Raw genomic sequence first — 15712 nt, 5'->3', positions numbered from 1 at the left:
CCTGCTACAACAACAGTCACAATGATAACAATGAAAACAAGAACCACAATAATAAGCATAGTAAAGTTTGTCAAGCTGGCCTAAGCAGCCGTCACTGGCCACCCTTGTAAGTACCAGGATCACAGGCATGCGCCGTCAGACAGGTTTCCTCTGCTTCCTTCTTCCTGCCTCCTCTACTTGGCTACCTGTAGGGCTGGCTAGTGACCTGAGAATTGTTGAGCTTCACTCAGTCCTCAGAGAGCTCTGTCCTCTGTCCTCTGTCCCTTAGAAACAGGTAGGCTCACACACGAGTCCCAGGAGTCCCCACAGGAAAAGATAAACATGAACAACGCCACACTCTGTTTTTGTTTCAGACAAGTGCATGCTGTGCTGGCTTCTTTGGCCCACAATGCCAAGCCTGCCCTGGGAAAGGTCAGAATGTGTGCTCTGGGAATGGCTTCTGTCTGGACGGCGTGAATGGCACTGGCACATGCGAGTGTGGGCAGGGCTTCAATGGGACGGCCTGTGAGACCTGCACAGAGGGGAAGTACGGTATTCACTGTGACCAAGGTGAGCGTTGCTCCTGCCCAGACCCTGGACCTTCAGCCTCCCAGGCCCAGGCTAGCCAGCAGCCTATGATCATAGTTGCTGTGCTCTCTACCCAGCCCCTCCCCAGGCAGCAGGAATCCACCCACCATTGTTAGTGAAAAGTATGAGTCTCTCTGTGAGCCAGTTGAATATTCCCAGCATTTCAGAGGCTGAGGCTGTAAGATTTCCCTGAGTCTGAGACCAGCCTGGGCTACAGAGAGAATCACTGATTTATTTTTTGTTTGTTTGTTTTAAGCCTGTTATTTTCCTTGTATAGAGCAGTGTTCCAAAACATTTCCAGTCATTGACCTGGATGTACCCACCCACTCCCAATTTCTTTCTCTGGCTCTCAGCCGGCCTGTGTGTGCTAATCACCATGATTAAACATTCCTTGTACTAGTTGCTCAGTAGCCACCTTGGGGGGGGGGGGGAACAGATCTATCCTTATGACTCATTTAGTCAGGAACTTTATCTGCTTTGGAATTGTTGTTCTGAAAATACAGGTGTTAAGACTGGGAACATGAGTGAGGTCCCCCAAGGTTAGAAGAAATAGGCCTTGGTCTGAATCCATATCTTTCTTGACCCCAAAGCCTGGCTCTAACATCAAACTGTCCTCTTTAAGAAAGTCCCTCCTTGATCCACCATCACTGAGCAATGTGGCTTGATGTTTAATCAGTTTGAGGCGCATCCTCTTGACCGTCCACACCCTGGCTTCCTTGTCCCCAGGACACCTGCCAGAGCTTGCTGCTGGGATTAGAAAACAGATCCTCCATCCAGCTGGTCCCCAACCATCAGCTTAGCCCCTACTGCTTCCTCAGCAGCCAGTCAGAGCCACACAAAGCTAACACATAACAGAATTGCTGAAATTTGGCCATTATAATATATCATTGAAATTAGATGTGGGTTTATTTTTCTGTGTTGTTTGGAAGACTTGCCTCTGTTTATGGAGCACTTCTGGAACTAGAATCTGTGGGTGACTCTGTGGGGTCCACCAAGACCCAAAGCTGAGTGGCTTTTGTGAGCAGTGGTATTCATAGCTTTTGCCAAGTTCTTATCTATTCATCTGTTCGTTCATTCATTCATTCATGCATTCTTTCTTTTAGAGTTTCATAAACACATTTCTATAATGTTCTTTCATCAAGGTCCCCACCATTATCCTCCTCACTTCCCCTTCCCCTCCCGCTGAACCCCTTCTCCTTCCCCAAGCCCACCTCCTATTTTCTTATTTCTTTTTTGTGAACTCCTGCTTTTAATTAAGGTTGAGTGCATGAGTCAGTGGTTGTACCTAAGCAAAGGTAATGTGCCAGTGGGTGGCTACACTGCTGAAGATGATTCCCCGCCTCCCCCACCCCACCCCACCCCACCCCACCCCACCCCACCCCTGTAACTTTTAACTGCCTATAGCTGCCTTGAAAGGGGCGGGGCTTTATGAACTCCTCCCCCATCCATGGAATGTTGATCAGCTCAGTGTCAAGCAAGTCTTGGGCTGTAGCAGTGACTGGACTATAATCTATATCTAACAGTGCTGATTTGAGTTCATAGGTGTTTAATAGCCATGGCTTTTAGTAGTAGCATTGCCCACAGTCTTTTGTTTTGTTTTGTTTTGTTTTGTTTTGTTTGTTTGTTTGTTTGTTTGTTTGTTTTGAGACAGGGTTTCTCTGTATAGCCCTGGCTGTCCTGGAACTCACTCTGTAGACCAGGCTGGCCTCGAACTCAGAAACCCGCCTGCCTCTGCCTCCTGAGTGCTGGGATCAAAGGCGTGCACTACCACCGCCCAGCAGTCTTTATTTTTAATAGTACTGTTTCACTTGCTTACAACACAATAGATTTCCCTATTCTTTTTCATATTTTCCTCAAACTCTTTTTTTTTTAGTTTTGTGTTTATTGCACATTTACTACATGCTTGATAATAACTTGTCCCTTAACGTTTTGTACATGCTGCCTGATTTACAATAATGTTGCTATGACTTACATGTAAAACTTAACAAATTTTTACATGTCAATACCTGTAAGTCATGACTCAATTTAAGGTAAAATAAAAGAAAAATCTTCCTCAGCTTAAGTCAAGTTCTTGAGGAGACTCGGGGATATGAAAGAATCATTAGTCCTGAGTCTTTGGAGAAGGCAGAGCAAACAGGTTTCTACAAACCTGATATCAAATGAACATTTATTTTGAGACAAGGCCTTGATATTAACCTTGACTGCCTGGATCTCACTACTTCTACCAGGCTGGTCTTGAACTCAGATATCTGCCAACTGCTGGGATTGCAGGTGTGCACCACCATGCCCAGGCAGATGGGTATCTTTTGAAGGCTGCTCTTAGGGTCCCATATGATCCCGGATCATCAGATGACCTTATCTGAGTCATGTTCACACAGTGCCGCACAGTCTCCAAACTGTGGGCTGAACAGTTTTGTTGAAATAGGACCTTTTCACCTGGTAACCTGCATCCCTATGTCCTGTGACTCCAGTCCCACAAGAAAGACCCTGGTCAGAGAGTGGGATGCAGAGAACTACACCCAGTAAGGGGTAAAGGAAATGTTGGACATGAGTCAGAATCTGGTCATTTGCAAATGTTTTTCTGCTTAGCATGCTCTTGCGTCCATGGGAGATGTAACCAAGGTCCCGGGGGAGATGGCTCCTGTGACTGCGATGTCGGCTGGCGAGGAGTAAAGTGTGACAGCGGTAAGCACTCTTCATACCTCTCCTTAGTGCTTAGCCCAGCTTTTCAGAAGACATGCTGTTTTCCTTTCTATAGTAGAAGACAAGCCATGAGTACTTCTCCTGGTGAGAAACATATCTCCCTGCTGTGAAGAATTTGTAAAATAAGGAAAAGCACAAGAAAGAAATCAAGTTACTCATGTACTCACTGCTAGAAAAACCCTATTAGTAATATTCAGTGTGACTTAGTATAGAACAGTATGTATCAGGGGCCAGGCTATGCATTTTATAACCTCCTTTCTCACTTAACAGTAAGCAATGGGCACTTTTCCTCTGTGTGAATGCAGCTAGAACAATATCATTAATATGTTGTTATAGACCAAACTGTTTTATGCTTGTTTGATGCAATGCTGGTAACTGAATGGCTGCCTCAGGTGTGAGACCTAGTCAAGCCATCTGGCCCTGAGTTGCATCCCCTCCGTAATTGCATGTTCTAAAACCAGTTATCTGCTGTAACAAACAAGGTCATAGTGAGCATATTCCATATGCCTCTTCCAGAATTTGTCTTCTCAATTCATGTGTTCAGATCTGAGATGGGTGTCTGGCTCAGGAGCTAGTGTTCTTGGGAAGGGTTTTGCTGTTCATGGCCACATGGCTCAATAGCAATCTATTACTCTCTCAACTTGAGGGTCTGGTGGAGAGCTCCATCGCTCCAGTCTTACATTCCACTGATGTTTCTAATTGTACTTGACGATGATGAGAAGAAAGCAATTGCTTCAAAGACACAATCTCTGCATACATTTAGAGATCCAATTGATTGAAGGCTATGAGAACAGAGGCAAAGAGGCAAGCTGAATGACAAGCTAGAGGGCCAGGCAAGAGCAAGGTCACTAAGAGACAGGCGCATTGGCTTGGAGGGAGCCATTGAAGACTTTTAAACATGGTGGCAATAATATCTTATTTGTATTTAAGAGGAATCAGTGAGGCACCAGAATGAAGAGAATGACTCTAGAAGCCAGCATCAAAGATCTTATTGTCCCTTCTCAGGCAGGAACTGAAAAAAAGGTCACAGGTGCCCACCAACCCTCTGAGGGCACCAATGACGTGGTTTGTCTGAGGGACTGTCATTACCTGTCTCTTCAGCGGATACTAAATCCAGGAGAAGGTAGAGCTATAAAAAAAAAAAAAAAGAAAGAAAGAAAGAAAGAAAGAAAGAAAGAAAGAAAGAAAGAAAGAAAGAAAGAAAGAAAGCGAAACACCAAAATGGAATCTGAAGGATCCCAGACCAAAGCTCATCCCAGAGCAGGTATCAGGTGCTGGGGTGCAGAACCAGGATTCAGACAGTCTGGAAGAGGGCCACAAAGAGTAGGGAGGCGGTGGATCACACAAGCAGGAGGATATCCCGAGTAAATCCCTAATTGCAGTACCTTACCCCTCACTGTCCCTTCATGCTTCTAAGAGCACAGTTTATGGGAAACCAACTTCAATGAAAGGGACAGGGAGCAGCCCAGAAGCTACAGCAACAGTCTATGTAATTCCTAAATGAGGCAGCAGCAGAACACTGATGTGCACAGTGGAGGCCCTCAGGGGTCAAAGGAAGCAGAGACTGGTGGATGCAGGAGATGCTGAGGATGGTGCCCTGGGACCAAATGAAGCAGAGACTGGTAGATGTAGGAGATGCCCAGACCACGACTCAGGTGGCAGCAGCATGGATGGTTATCAGTCATGGACGAGGGCAGCTAGAACTCATGGCCTAAAAACCACCCCTAGCTCCTTACTGCCTCCTTCACCAACATCTCCGAGTATTCTACTCATCCACATCTCTGGACCGTGTCTCTTCCATCTGTACCCCGCCACCAGAAGCCTTGTGATGCAGCTCTTTACCTTCCATCCTGGGTCCCATCCCTCTCTTTTCTGTATTCCACATAACTGCAAGGAAGAACTTTCCAGAACATAAGTCAGAGGTAACATTTTCCACTCCGTGCCATCCCCAGGACTTGACAATTTGCTATGGCTTTTCATCACATATATAACAAGGTTCAGAGTCCCCTGTCCAAACTGTGTGACCTTCACAAGGAGCTTCCACTCTAAGAGACACCTCCCTCATTGATGTATTTGACCTTCAGCTTGGTCTCTGAGTTCCCTGGTACCCAACCTGAAAACTGTCTGCACAGTGGTAAGGACTTGTGTCGTTGCGGACAACTTCAAGGAACTCAGTCTTTTCCTACTACTATGGGCCAAAGCAAGAATTCACAGGGCAACTGATCTTTCTTTTCAGAGATCACAACAGACAACTGCAATGGGACCTGCCACACCAGCGCCAAGTAAGTGTCCTCCGACCTGGGAACAGCACAAACTCAGGACTTCTCACTCCTGCGCTGGAGGAAGTGCTTTCCTGATACCTTTTAAGAGAATATAGGATAGATTTGAAGTAGAAACTGAAGATCTCTGAAGAAACCGCCATCAGTTAGCCAGATCAGCATGGTCAACAAGCAGCCAGTGACTTACCTAGCTGTGACAAGAGTGCCAGTGGTCACCCTAGCCCATACCACAGGGTTTCTTTCACAGAGGCGGCATCAGCTTCAGTAAACCTTGCCTCCAGTCCCCAGCTGACCCTAATGTAGCTTCCGGTCCCTAACTGCCATAGGCACATCCTCCTGTAAACTAATGAAACGCCTAGTAGCTGGGGTTAGACCTGAACCCACGGTCATCCTCCTGCACTCTCAGCCATCATGTGACCCGGTGTCACTTCTTTCCTTCCTCCTAGCCTCAGTTTCTTCATTTATAAATGGGAATAATAATTGCACTGACTCTCAGGGGCCGTTGTCTCACCACACCCTGTGGATGACATGAATAAGCCCAAATTTCAGCAAAGCCCATGGGTAGCGTTGTAAAGATGAGTGACTGCTCCTTCTATGCATGCTGTGAGGTTTGGCTGGATTGGATGTGATTTTCACTGGCTGTGGTGGGATCATGGCAGGAAGCAACTGTCCCCTCAGACAGTAAGCAGAGCCTCGAGTGCTTCATTGGTTGGGGGCTGGATGCTGGGCTGAAAGGGAGTAAGTCATACGTAGAACATCGTGTTTCTCTGAAAATGCCGTTTGCCCTTCCCCACTGCAGCTGCCTTCTCGATCCAGATGGCAAAGCCTCATGCAAATGTGCGGCAGGATTCCAAGGGAACGGAACAGTCTGCACAGGCAGGTGGAGCGGGGATCTGCTAGGGCCTTGTGTGGGCTGAGAGATCTGACTGGGCCGCAGGAGCTGGTGCCAGCCACTGGTGCTGACTCACATGAAGCTGACCAACTAATGGTGGCCAGGGACAAGGAAGCCAGCTCTGCATGGCTGGGGCATGTTGGTTCGTTCAGGATGGGCAGGCAATAGCATGGGTTTTTTTTTGTTTGTTTGTTTGTTTGTTTGTTTACACAAAACTCTGCTGCTTTTGAGCAGTAGTACACAACCTTGAGAGCAACTAGCACCGCCTCCTGGCTTTAAAAGCTGTAGCTGATTGGCCAAGGCCATGGCTGAGTCACTGGGATTAAGCCCTGGTTTTTCCAAGGTCCAGACTTGTGGCCTTGCAGGGGTGTTTAACTACCCTGAACCCCTTGGCTCACTTGTAAAGAAAGCATGAACCACCTCCCTTGCAGAGGGCTATTAACCACCTCTCTGAATACAGCAGCACACTAGGGCAGAGGGCAGGCCCTGGCCTCATCATTAGACCCTGAGTCTGAATTTAAATACTTACAATCCGTGATACTTCAGGGATGTTGCTTGACTGTGCCTCGCACCATGTACTCTGTGGATGATAAGAGAATTATTTACAATTGGGGAGTTGTATGTGATCCAGATTATGCCTATAAAGTGCTAAGAAGTGTAAGGTATTACTCTCAGGGTACATCAACATACTCATCCCTAGAAAAGAAGAAACTCAGCAATCTTTCAGTTGCCTGGCACCAGGACGAATGCTGCTCTCAGCCTTAATCACTTCTCTTTGCAATGAAGCTGACTTCAGATTCATGGATGTTGAGGATGGTGAGAATTAGTGACAGAAGAGTGCTCAACCCTAAACTGGACATTTGTAGCCACCCTCTAAGGCTTAGGGAACACAGAGGAACAGGAACCAGAAAGAATGTAAGAGCCAGAAGGTAGGGAGAAGGGTTTGGGAATAGCCTCTTCTGCATGTGACATGACCATTGCAACTGTGGGCTCAGCTTCAGCTGCCTGCACTGGGCCTGCCTAGGACTGAGCCTGTACTCAGTCAACTGTGGATTGTGGAGGAGCTCACAGGTCCCCTCCCTCTGATGAACTGTTGGCTACTGGTAGATTCTGAGGAAAACAAAAAGACACAAATGTGGAGAACTGACTCAAAGAACTCTCTCCCTTGTGTTGGCACCGACTGGAAAAGTCTTACTTAGTTGTAGTCCTCCCTTCTAGAACAAACCACTAAAGTTCGGATGGGAGTCAGCAGCAGAGAAGGCTGCTGTCTGTGCTGAGACAATGTGTGGTAGACATGGGAAGCCCAGGAGAGCCTCTGCCCATCTCTACACTGCCCATGAGGTGGAAGGACAGGGCTTAGAGCCATCATGCCTCCTCTGCTGTAGGAAAACCACAGAAGACTGGGTGCTCTAAGTTCCACCAGGCTGCATGCATTAAAAAAAAAAAATAAGTGAAAGAACCCAAGAAGTTCTCTAGGGCCATTTAGGTTGTTTTTTTTTTCCCATTTTGTTCAATAAATATTTATGAGCTACGATTTATAAACACTAACTGATCCATTTTGAATCAGTGCATAGGCTCATGGCATACAACAAACACAAACACATGCACCCACCCATTCCATCAAAACCCAGCATATTTTCAGTCAAAAATCCCCATTTGAACTAGCTCACATTTACCCTACTAATCCCTGTTCCTGCTCAGAAACTCTGATCTGCTTTCTGCGACATCAGAGAGCCTTCTTGTCTCTTCTAGATTCTTGTGTGAATAGAATTTTGGATGCTGGCATGTGTGACCCCTTTCAGTCACTCCTTTTGATGGTTGAGTTACTATGATTGTGTAGATAACCATCACCTCTATACCCATTTATCATCTGATTGATGTCTTCAGGCTTTGACTATTATGAATAAAATGTCTATGAATACTCAAATTATTCACATACACATGTACACACACACACATACACACACACACACACACACACACACACACACATACACACACACACACACATACACACACACACACACCCCAGAAGCTTTTAGCATCATTTTTCTCAGTACCTTGTTCTGGGGGCTTAGGCCCAGACTGAGGCAGAACAATTAGTTTTCTAGACCATCTTAGACCAGGGACTCTCAGAGGAAACAAACAGGCTGCCCTGACCCTGAGGCCACGTGTTCCCTGCAGAGAGAAGCACACAGTCTGATGGTCAAATCAGCTGGAAAAGACAAATAGTGATTTTTTTTCCTTGTCCTCTGTCTTAGTCAGGGTTACCATTGCTATGTTGATACACTATGACCAATACAACTTGGGGAGGAAGAGGTTTGTTTGGTGTCTGCTTCCATACCAAACTCTTCATCATTGCAGAAGTCAGGACTGGAGCTGCAATAAGGCAGGAACTGGAAGGAAGGCAGGAGCTGATGCAGAGGCCATGGAGGGGTGCTGCTTACTGACTTACTCACATGGCTTGCTCAGCCTGCTTGCTTATAGAACCCAGGACCACCCTGTAGCATTGTAACACCACCCACAATGGCCCGGGCCCTCTCCCATCGATCACTAATGAAGAAAATGTTCTACAGACTGGCCTAAAGCCCAATCTTATGGAGACATTGTCTTGATTGAGGCTCCCTCCTCTCCAACAACCATAGCTTGTGTCAAGTTGACATAAAACTATTGAGCACACTCTCTGTGTTGAGGAACTAACCACATAATTCCAATGCATGCTGGAGTTGTTCTAAAGGCTTCCTTCTATCAATGGCTCAGGTTAAATAAAAATGTCTCCTCTGTCTGTTTCTCCTTCTGCTCCGTGTCCTCTCTCCCTTGTGTAGCCATCAATGCCTGTGAGATCAGCAATGGAGGGTGCTCTGCCAAGGCTGACTGTAAGAGAACCATCCCAGGAAGCCGGGTGTGTGTGTGCAAGGCAGGCTATACCGGCGACGGCATCGTGTGCCTCGGTAGGTGACCATCCCCTGTCTGCCTGGTGGAAATGGTGTCGGTCAGAGCCCTGGTCAAATGTTCTAGTGTGTGAGCTCTTCTTAGGACCACTGCTGGGATGGTAATTCAGTATGCCTTAGCAAGAAAGCCTGCAGGTGTGACAATGAAGGATGTGCCCACAGAGGCGTGAAGGCATTTTGTTTTGTTTTGTTTTATTCCAAAGAGATAATTTTTTTAGATTTTTTTAATTAGATATTTTCCTTATTTACATTTCAAATGTTATCCCCCTTCCTGGTTTCCCCTCTGAAAGCCCCCATCTCCTCCCCACTCCCCCTGCTCCCCAACCCACTCCTGCCTGCATTCCTGGCCCTGGCATTCTCCTACACTGGGGCATAGATTCTTCACAGGACCAAGGGTCTCTCTTCCCACTGATGACCGGTTAGGCCATCCTCTGCTACATATGCAGCTGGAACCATGAGTCCCACTATGTGTACTCTTTGATTAATGGCTTAGTCCCTGGGAGCTCTGGGGGTTCTGGTTAGTTCATATTGTTGTTCCTCCTATAGGGCTGCAGACCCCCCATGAAGGCATTTTGAATAGAAAGAGAGAACCTTTCCACTTAACACTTCTAGAGGCAACTGAATGTTGTGCATCCTTGCTGTACACATTTCCTAAAGGCTATTGGGGGTGGGGGGAGTAAGGAAAGGATAGCCTGGTCTACCAAGGGATGAATCTGAAAAGAGAAGAGGCATGAAGTCCTCTCCCTTCTGGGGCTCCTTGCCTGTTAGGGGGAAGGTCAGCCTTCCCTTCTCCCATGGCAGCAGATAGGCTGTACTGGCCTAGACTTCTGGCCCAGCATAAGATTCTTAGAGACAGGGACTCTCAAACTATTCTTACATTACTCTATTTTATTACATACCTTTTTTTTTAAGTATTTAAATTTTTTGGTATTTTTAACATTAAAAAAAGTGTTGTATAATACATAGTGTTTAACACATACATAGTGTTAAACACATAATTTTTAATATGGTGTGACAGAATAATTCCTTGAAGGTAAATATTAACACTGAAACCTATTTGCTGACAGCATGCTTTAGAGATGTGCCCTAGGAAGCAGGCTAAATTTTAATTCACCAAAACAACACGTTTTGGAACACGCAACAGTTATGCTAACAAGAATCATGTGCTCTTGGCCTGTACTCTCTTGTTAAAGGTCTACTACTCACTTCTCCTTTGCTCTTTCTGTACATTTTCATATTTCCCTTAATCATTTGAGACTAAGCTATACAAATCATACTGAGTATGGATTTCCTAGGAATAAGGGCAGCTTGTTATAGAACCTCACCAGGTTCCTGACTTCAGTAAGTTGATATCTCTATAATACTCTTTCTAATTCTATTCACAGTGCAATTCCATCAGGTGTCCCAACATTTCACTAGTACCCTAGGTCTTCGGAGGACTGGATGCTGTATTTAGTGTCTTAGCTCTGATCTGTGTCTTTGTCTGTTTCTGTGTCTTTTATTTGGTGGTTGGGTTTTTAAATAAATTATTATTAGATCTCAGTTGCATATTCCAAACCAAAATGACACAAAAATGATGTCATATCCGTTGTAGAATGTCACAGTGTCAAGGTTTCCATCTAGCCCTTGTTTATGATATGCATTTTAACCAGTAGGTCCAAGTGCTGCCTGAGTTACCCTCTGTGTAGTCATGACCCCCCAGCTACCATTAGCAATCAATGGTGAGATGCTTTAACACTTAGCAATCCACTTCTCGGAATGTCCTAAATTGATGAATCCTCTCCAAACCAATCTGTATGTGACACCACAAATGATTGTGTCTTCATTCTCAAGCCAACTCACTCATAGCAGGAGTGAACTGGAGGTCAGATAAGATGCTGTCTCTGCTAGAATTAGCCAGTGTAGTGGGGGACAGTTTTGAGTGATCATTCTTCCCCCACAGAGTTACTTCTGCCTCTGAACTTCCAGAACACGGAGTCTCACGTGACTCCTGCTGCTCCTTGGTCAGTTATCCAAGGGCAACTCCCTCAAAATGCCTTTTCACAGAAATAAAGCTTTCTGCTCATGACCCATGTTGACTTTTGTCTTAAAGAAATCAACCCATGTTTGGAGAACCACGGCGGCTGTGACAGGCATGCAGAGTGCACACAGACAGGGCCCAACCAGGTGAGTAGCCTCTGGCAGGTTTCCGGGGAGGAGACTCCTGTGCCTTAAGACCCAGGCCTAAGGGAAAGAAGGGCAGACCAGATGTTAGTCCAGCTGCAGCCAGAAGTACTGTAGGAGAGATACTAAAAGCACCAAAGGAAATCTGAGGGGAAAGAAGATAAATGAGGGGAGGGAACTAGGAAAGGGGCTTTCTAAAGATGGGGTATGCACATCTGCAAACCCCACGTGGTCCTAGAAGCACCTAGCCATTTCACTGAAAACATTCCCTTCCCTTCATCTTTCTGAAACCCCACAACCTCCTGTGTTTCTTCTTCGGCTCCTGGCTCTAGAGGCGCTGTACCATGCCGGAAGCTTACAGGTCAGACCTCTGCTATTCACAGGCCCCCAACACAGAGGACTGTGCAGCCACCCCAGAGCAAGCGACTTTGGGGGAATAGGAAAAATAAGAGAACTCCATCGTGGAGTAGTGGTCATGGAACAGAGGGGTACAGGGACCAACAGAGGAACAAAGACCTACACCCTGCCTCCTCAGTCTCAGACACATGGAAAACACACAAAATGGCCAGGCAGGGCAGTGCATGCATCATGATACTGTCCCCTGGAGTTCTCTGAGCCACCTCAGAGAGAATGCAAAGCCACATCTCTCAATGGATGGATCAAGCAAGTGCCGGAAGTGCCCTAAATTAAAATTTTTAAAAAGTGTGTGTCTGTGTGCATGCTTGTGCACTCAAGTGTGTGTGTACATGTATGTGAATATGTGTGTGCGTGTACATGTATATGTGAGCATTGTGCTCATGTGTGTGTACATTTGCGTATGTTTGTGTGTATGCATGTGTGCACGAGCTGCGTGTGTGTGCACATGTGTGTATATACAGTTGTGTGTGCATGTGTAAATGAATTCCATGTGTACATATGTGTGCATGTACACATGCATTGCACTGTGTGCACATGTGTGTGTACATGCATGACTGTGTATATACTCACACACACACAAGTGCACGTCTAACCATCAGAGAATTTCAGTGGTCTTTCATGGACTTTTACTCCCATATTTTAGTGTCTCAGTAGAGTTTTTATATACATGAAATGAGGAACCACCTATAAGATTTCTGCCCCCAGGGCCTATAGCAGTGCTCCTGCAGACCTAGAAGGCAGAAATGGAGAACCACTCTAAGAATACAGCTTCAGTTAAGAAGAGATAGCTGGTGGACCTCTTGGTAAAAGGTTGGATAGTTGGAACCAATAGTGAAAGAAGAGGAGGAGAAACAGTGGATACCTGCCCAGGTTGCGCAGGCTAGCACCCCCCTTTGGATTTCTAACAAGCAGTCATCAGGCCTGTACGGTCCTGTACCCAACTTTTCAAGCTCCCAGCTGTATTCCTCGTCCATCGAAAGGGTATGGCTACTTGTTTTCCTGTTTATATCTCTGTGAGATGCAAAGTCTTCCCCTGGACATATGCTAGTACTAGTGTCTGCCTTCATTCTTGATAGGGATAAGATAATAGAATAGCTTCCTTTCCCTTGAACCTCCACCCATCAAAAAAAATAAGTTGACTTGGCAACAAGGATGGGATGTCCATGAGATCTAGTCCTTAAGTATATTAAACTAGGTATTATTGCCAAAAAAAAAAAAAATCAACAACAAAAACACAGTGCTTCTCAGGCTAACCTTCTGCAGTCAACTTCCAGTCTGAGATCCTGTGCGCTGGCAGGCCAACCTGGCCTGGTATATGACCCTTTGCTTTTGCTCCTGCACAGGCCGTCTGTAACTGCTTGCCCAAGTACACTGGAGATGGAAAGGTCTGCACACTCATCAACGTCTGCTTAACTGTGAGTATGTTTCCAGGCTGTAGCCTCGGAGCCTTCTCCCACCGTCTAAGGGATACAGAGGCCAGGTGCTCGCTCTCCCCTTGAATCTCAGAGCTGGGTAATAGGCTCACTTTTCCTCCTGTGTGCCATGGTCATCTTGGGAAGGATGGAGAGGACAGAGTCTCTCCACAGCCTGTCCCTTTGGCTACAAAATTCAGAAGGGACCTAAGAGCACAGAGTTGCTCTGGCATTCGTCAGATGCAAGCGTCCCACAGCAAGCTGGATTCATTTCCTAAAGTATGGGAGGTGCTATAAAGCATTCGTGAGTCAACTAGCAAGCCTTAGGATTTTGTCAAAATCTGCTTCCTTAGCCACAGTGACTGGGTATGCTGCCTGAGTTTGGTTTTTGTTTATTCTTTATGTACCTAATGAGGAAGAAAGTCAGTTCAAACATGGACAAACAACAAGAAATTATGCTGTGGAAAAGGAAATGCTGCAGAGACAGCAAGATCAATCAGTGACCAGGAGTGAGAGAGGTGGGGTGAACAAGGGGAGCATGGGAGTCTTAGGGATAAGAAACTACCGAGAGGAGGCTTAAATAATGGACACATCATTATACCCTTGTCAAGCCCTACAGAATGTACACCAGCAGGAGTGGGACAGCATGCAAGCTATGGGCTTTAATACCAGTGCCTCAGTCCAAGCAAGTGCAAGGCCTTAGTAATGGGGAAACCAGGGAGTCTCTATAGGAAAGTCTGCACTTTCCACTCTGCTTTCCTGTAAGCCCAAAACAAAAATCCTCTTAAAAATCAATTAGTTAAACAAACAAGCAAACAAAACCCTGCAACATTCATATGAAAACAACTGTCCATTCTTCACCTGTCTTTCACACAGAACACACATGCATGCATGCACACGCCTGAACATAGCTTCTACTACCCAGACTTGATATATCTTCCCTGAGTAAGCTATCTTCCATGATATTAAGGAGAATGTGCCCAAGAGAGCACACAATTTGTCTAAAAGGTCCTACTTATCTCAGATATGTTATCCTGTATCAGTAAGCATCTAGAGAGATTCCAGGATCCAGGAACATGAATGTCATGACCTCATGGCAGTCCTGTTATGAGTAGCCTGCATCCCTCCCCAAAATATATCTACTGATTCTCCCATGACTTCTGACTGCACACTGTATCTATGCTGTACCAAACAAGCAGGATCTCACTAAGTCTGAAACTGGATAAACTATCTACTGCTGTTCAACCTACCCCAGGCCCAGGCCTCCAGTGGAGTATGCCTGATGTCCTGGCATGTCACATCTGGGACACTGGGGCCATCCAGGCCTCTGACAACCTGGATCAACGTGACATTTGTACACACTGGTGCTTTCTCTCATTCAATTCTTCTGCTCCCCAATGAGACAAGGACTAATTACCCCCAACTTGCTGATGAAAAGACTCTAGCAGTGAATTATTTTCCAAGGCATTTTAGTTTCATTTCCTGATGCATGATAAAATTACCCTAACACAGCAAACTAGGGCAAAGGGAGTTTATCTGGGTCACAGTTCCAGGTGACAGTCCAGCACTGCAGAGAAGTCACAGTGGTGGGAGCTTGAGAGAACTGGTGACATTATATCCACAGCCAAGATCAGAAAGTAATGAATTAATGCATGTTCTCCATTGCTGAGTCTAGATTGACAGTTCAAACTAACCATCAGAATAGGGCTGCTGTAAAATGTAACCATAGGCTAGGTACAAAATTTTATATGTGATTCTTGAATCATAAATCTAAAACCAGTGTCAGCGAGGATGTTTCTGAAGGCTCTGGGGCAGCCTCCTTGCCTCTTGCAGCTGCTAGTGACTCTGGTATTCCTGGCTGTAGCTGCAAACTACAGTTTATGTCTGTGTCTGTGTCTGTGTCTGTGTCTGTGTCTGTGTCTGTGTCTGTGTCTGTGTCTGTGTCTGTGTCTGTGTGTCTGTGTCTGTGTGTCTGTGTCTGTGTCTGTGTCTGTGTCTGTGTCTGTGTCTGTGTCTGTGTCTGTGTCTGTGTCTGTGTCTGTGTCTGTGTCTGTGTCTGTGTGTCTGTGTCTGTGTCTGTGTCTGTGTCTGTGTCTGTGTCTGTGACTGTGTCTGTGTCTGTGTCTGTGTCTGTGTCTGTGTCTGTGTCTGTGTCTGTGTCTGTGTCTGTGTCTGTGTGTCTGTGTCTGTGTGTCTGTGTCTGTGTCTGTGTCTGTGTCTGTGTCTGTGTCTGTGTCTGTGTCTGTGTCTGTGTGTCTGTGTCTGTGTCTGTGTCTGTGTCTGTGTCTGTGTCTGTGTCTGTGACTGTGTCTGTGTCTGTGTCTGTGT

The 15712-nt window shown here is 46.0% G+C and overlaps 1 protein-coding gene across 1 annotated transcript in view; it reads left to right on the top strand.

The window, feature by feature from the left end:
* Positions 1-15712, top strand: part of Stab2 (stabilin 2) — a 169737-nt gene that overhangs the window by 114731 nt on the left and 39294 nt on the right. Inside the window, exons 38-44 of the mRNA XM_021173976.3 lie at positions 354-549; positions 3157-3252; positions 5507-5552; positions 6349-6425; positions 9267-9392; positions 11485-11558; positions 13316-13387. Of these exons, the coding sequence (XP_021029635.1) occupies positions 354-549; positions 3157-3252; positions 5507-5552; positions 6349-6425; positions 9267-9392; positions 11485-11558; positions 13316-13387 (687 nt within the window). The remainder of the gene's footprint in view (positions 1-353; positions 550-3156; positions 3253-5506; positions 5553-6348; positions 6426-9266; positions 9393-11484; positions 11559-13315; positions 13388-15712) is intronic.

The sequence above is a fragment of the Mus caroli genome, unplaced genomic scaffold (assembly GCF_978045245.1).
Source record: "Mus caroli unplaced genomic scaffold, Mus_caroli_1 scaffold_9, whole genome shotgun sequence".
NCBI classification, from domain to species: domain Eukaryota; kingdom Metazoa; phylum Chordata; class Mammalia; order Rodentia; family Muridae; genus Mus; species Mus caroli.
This window is presented reverse-complemented; position numbering and strand designations above follow the sequence as displayed.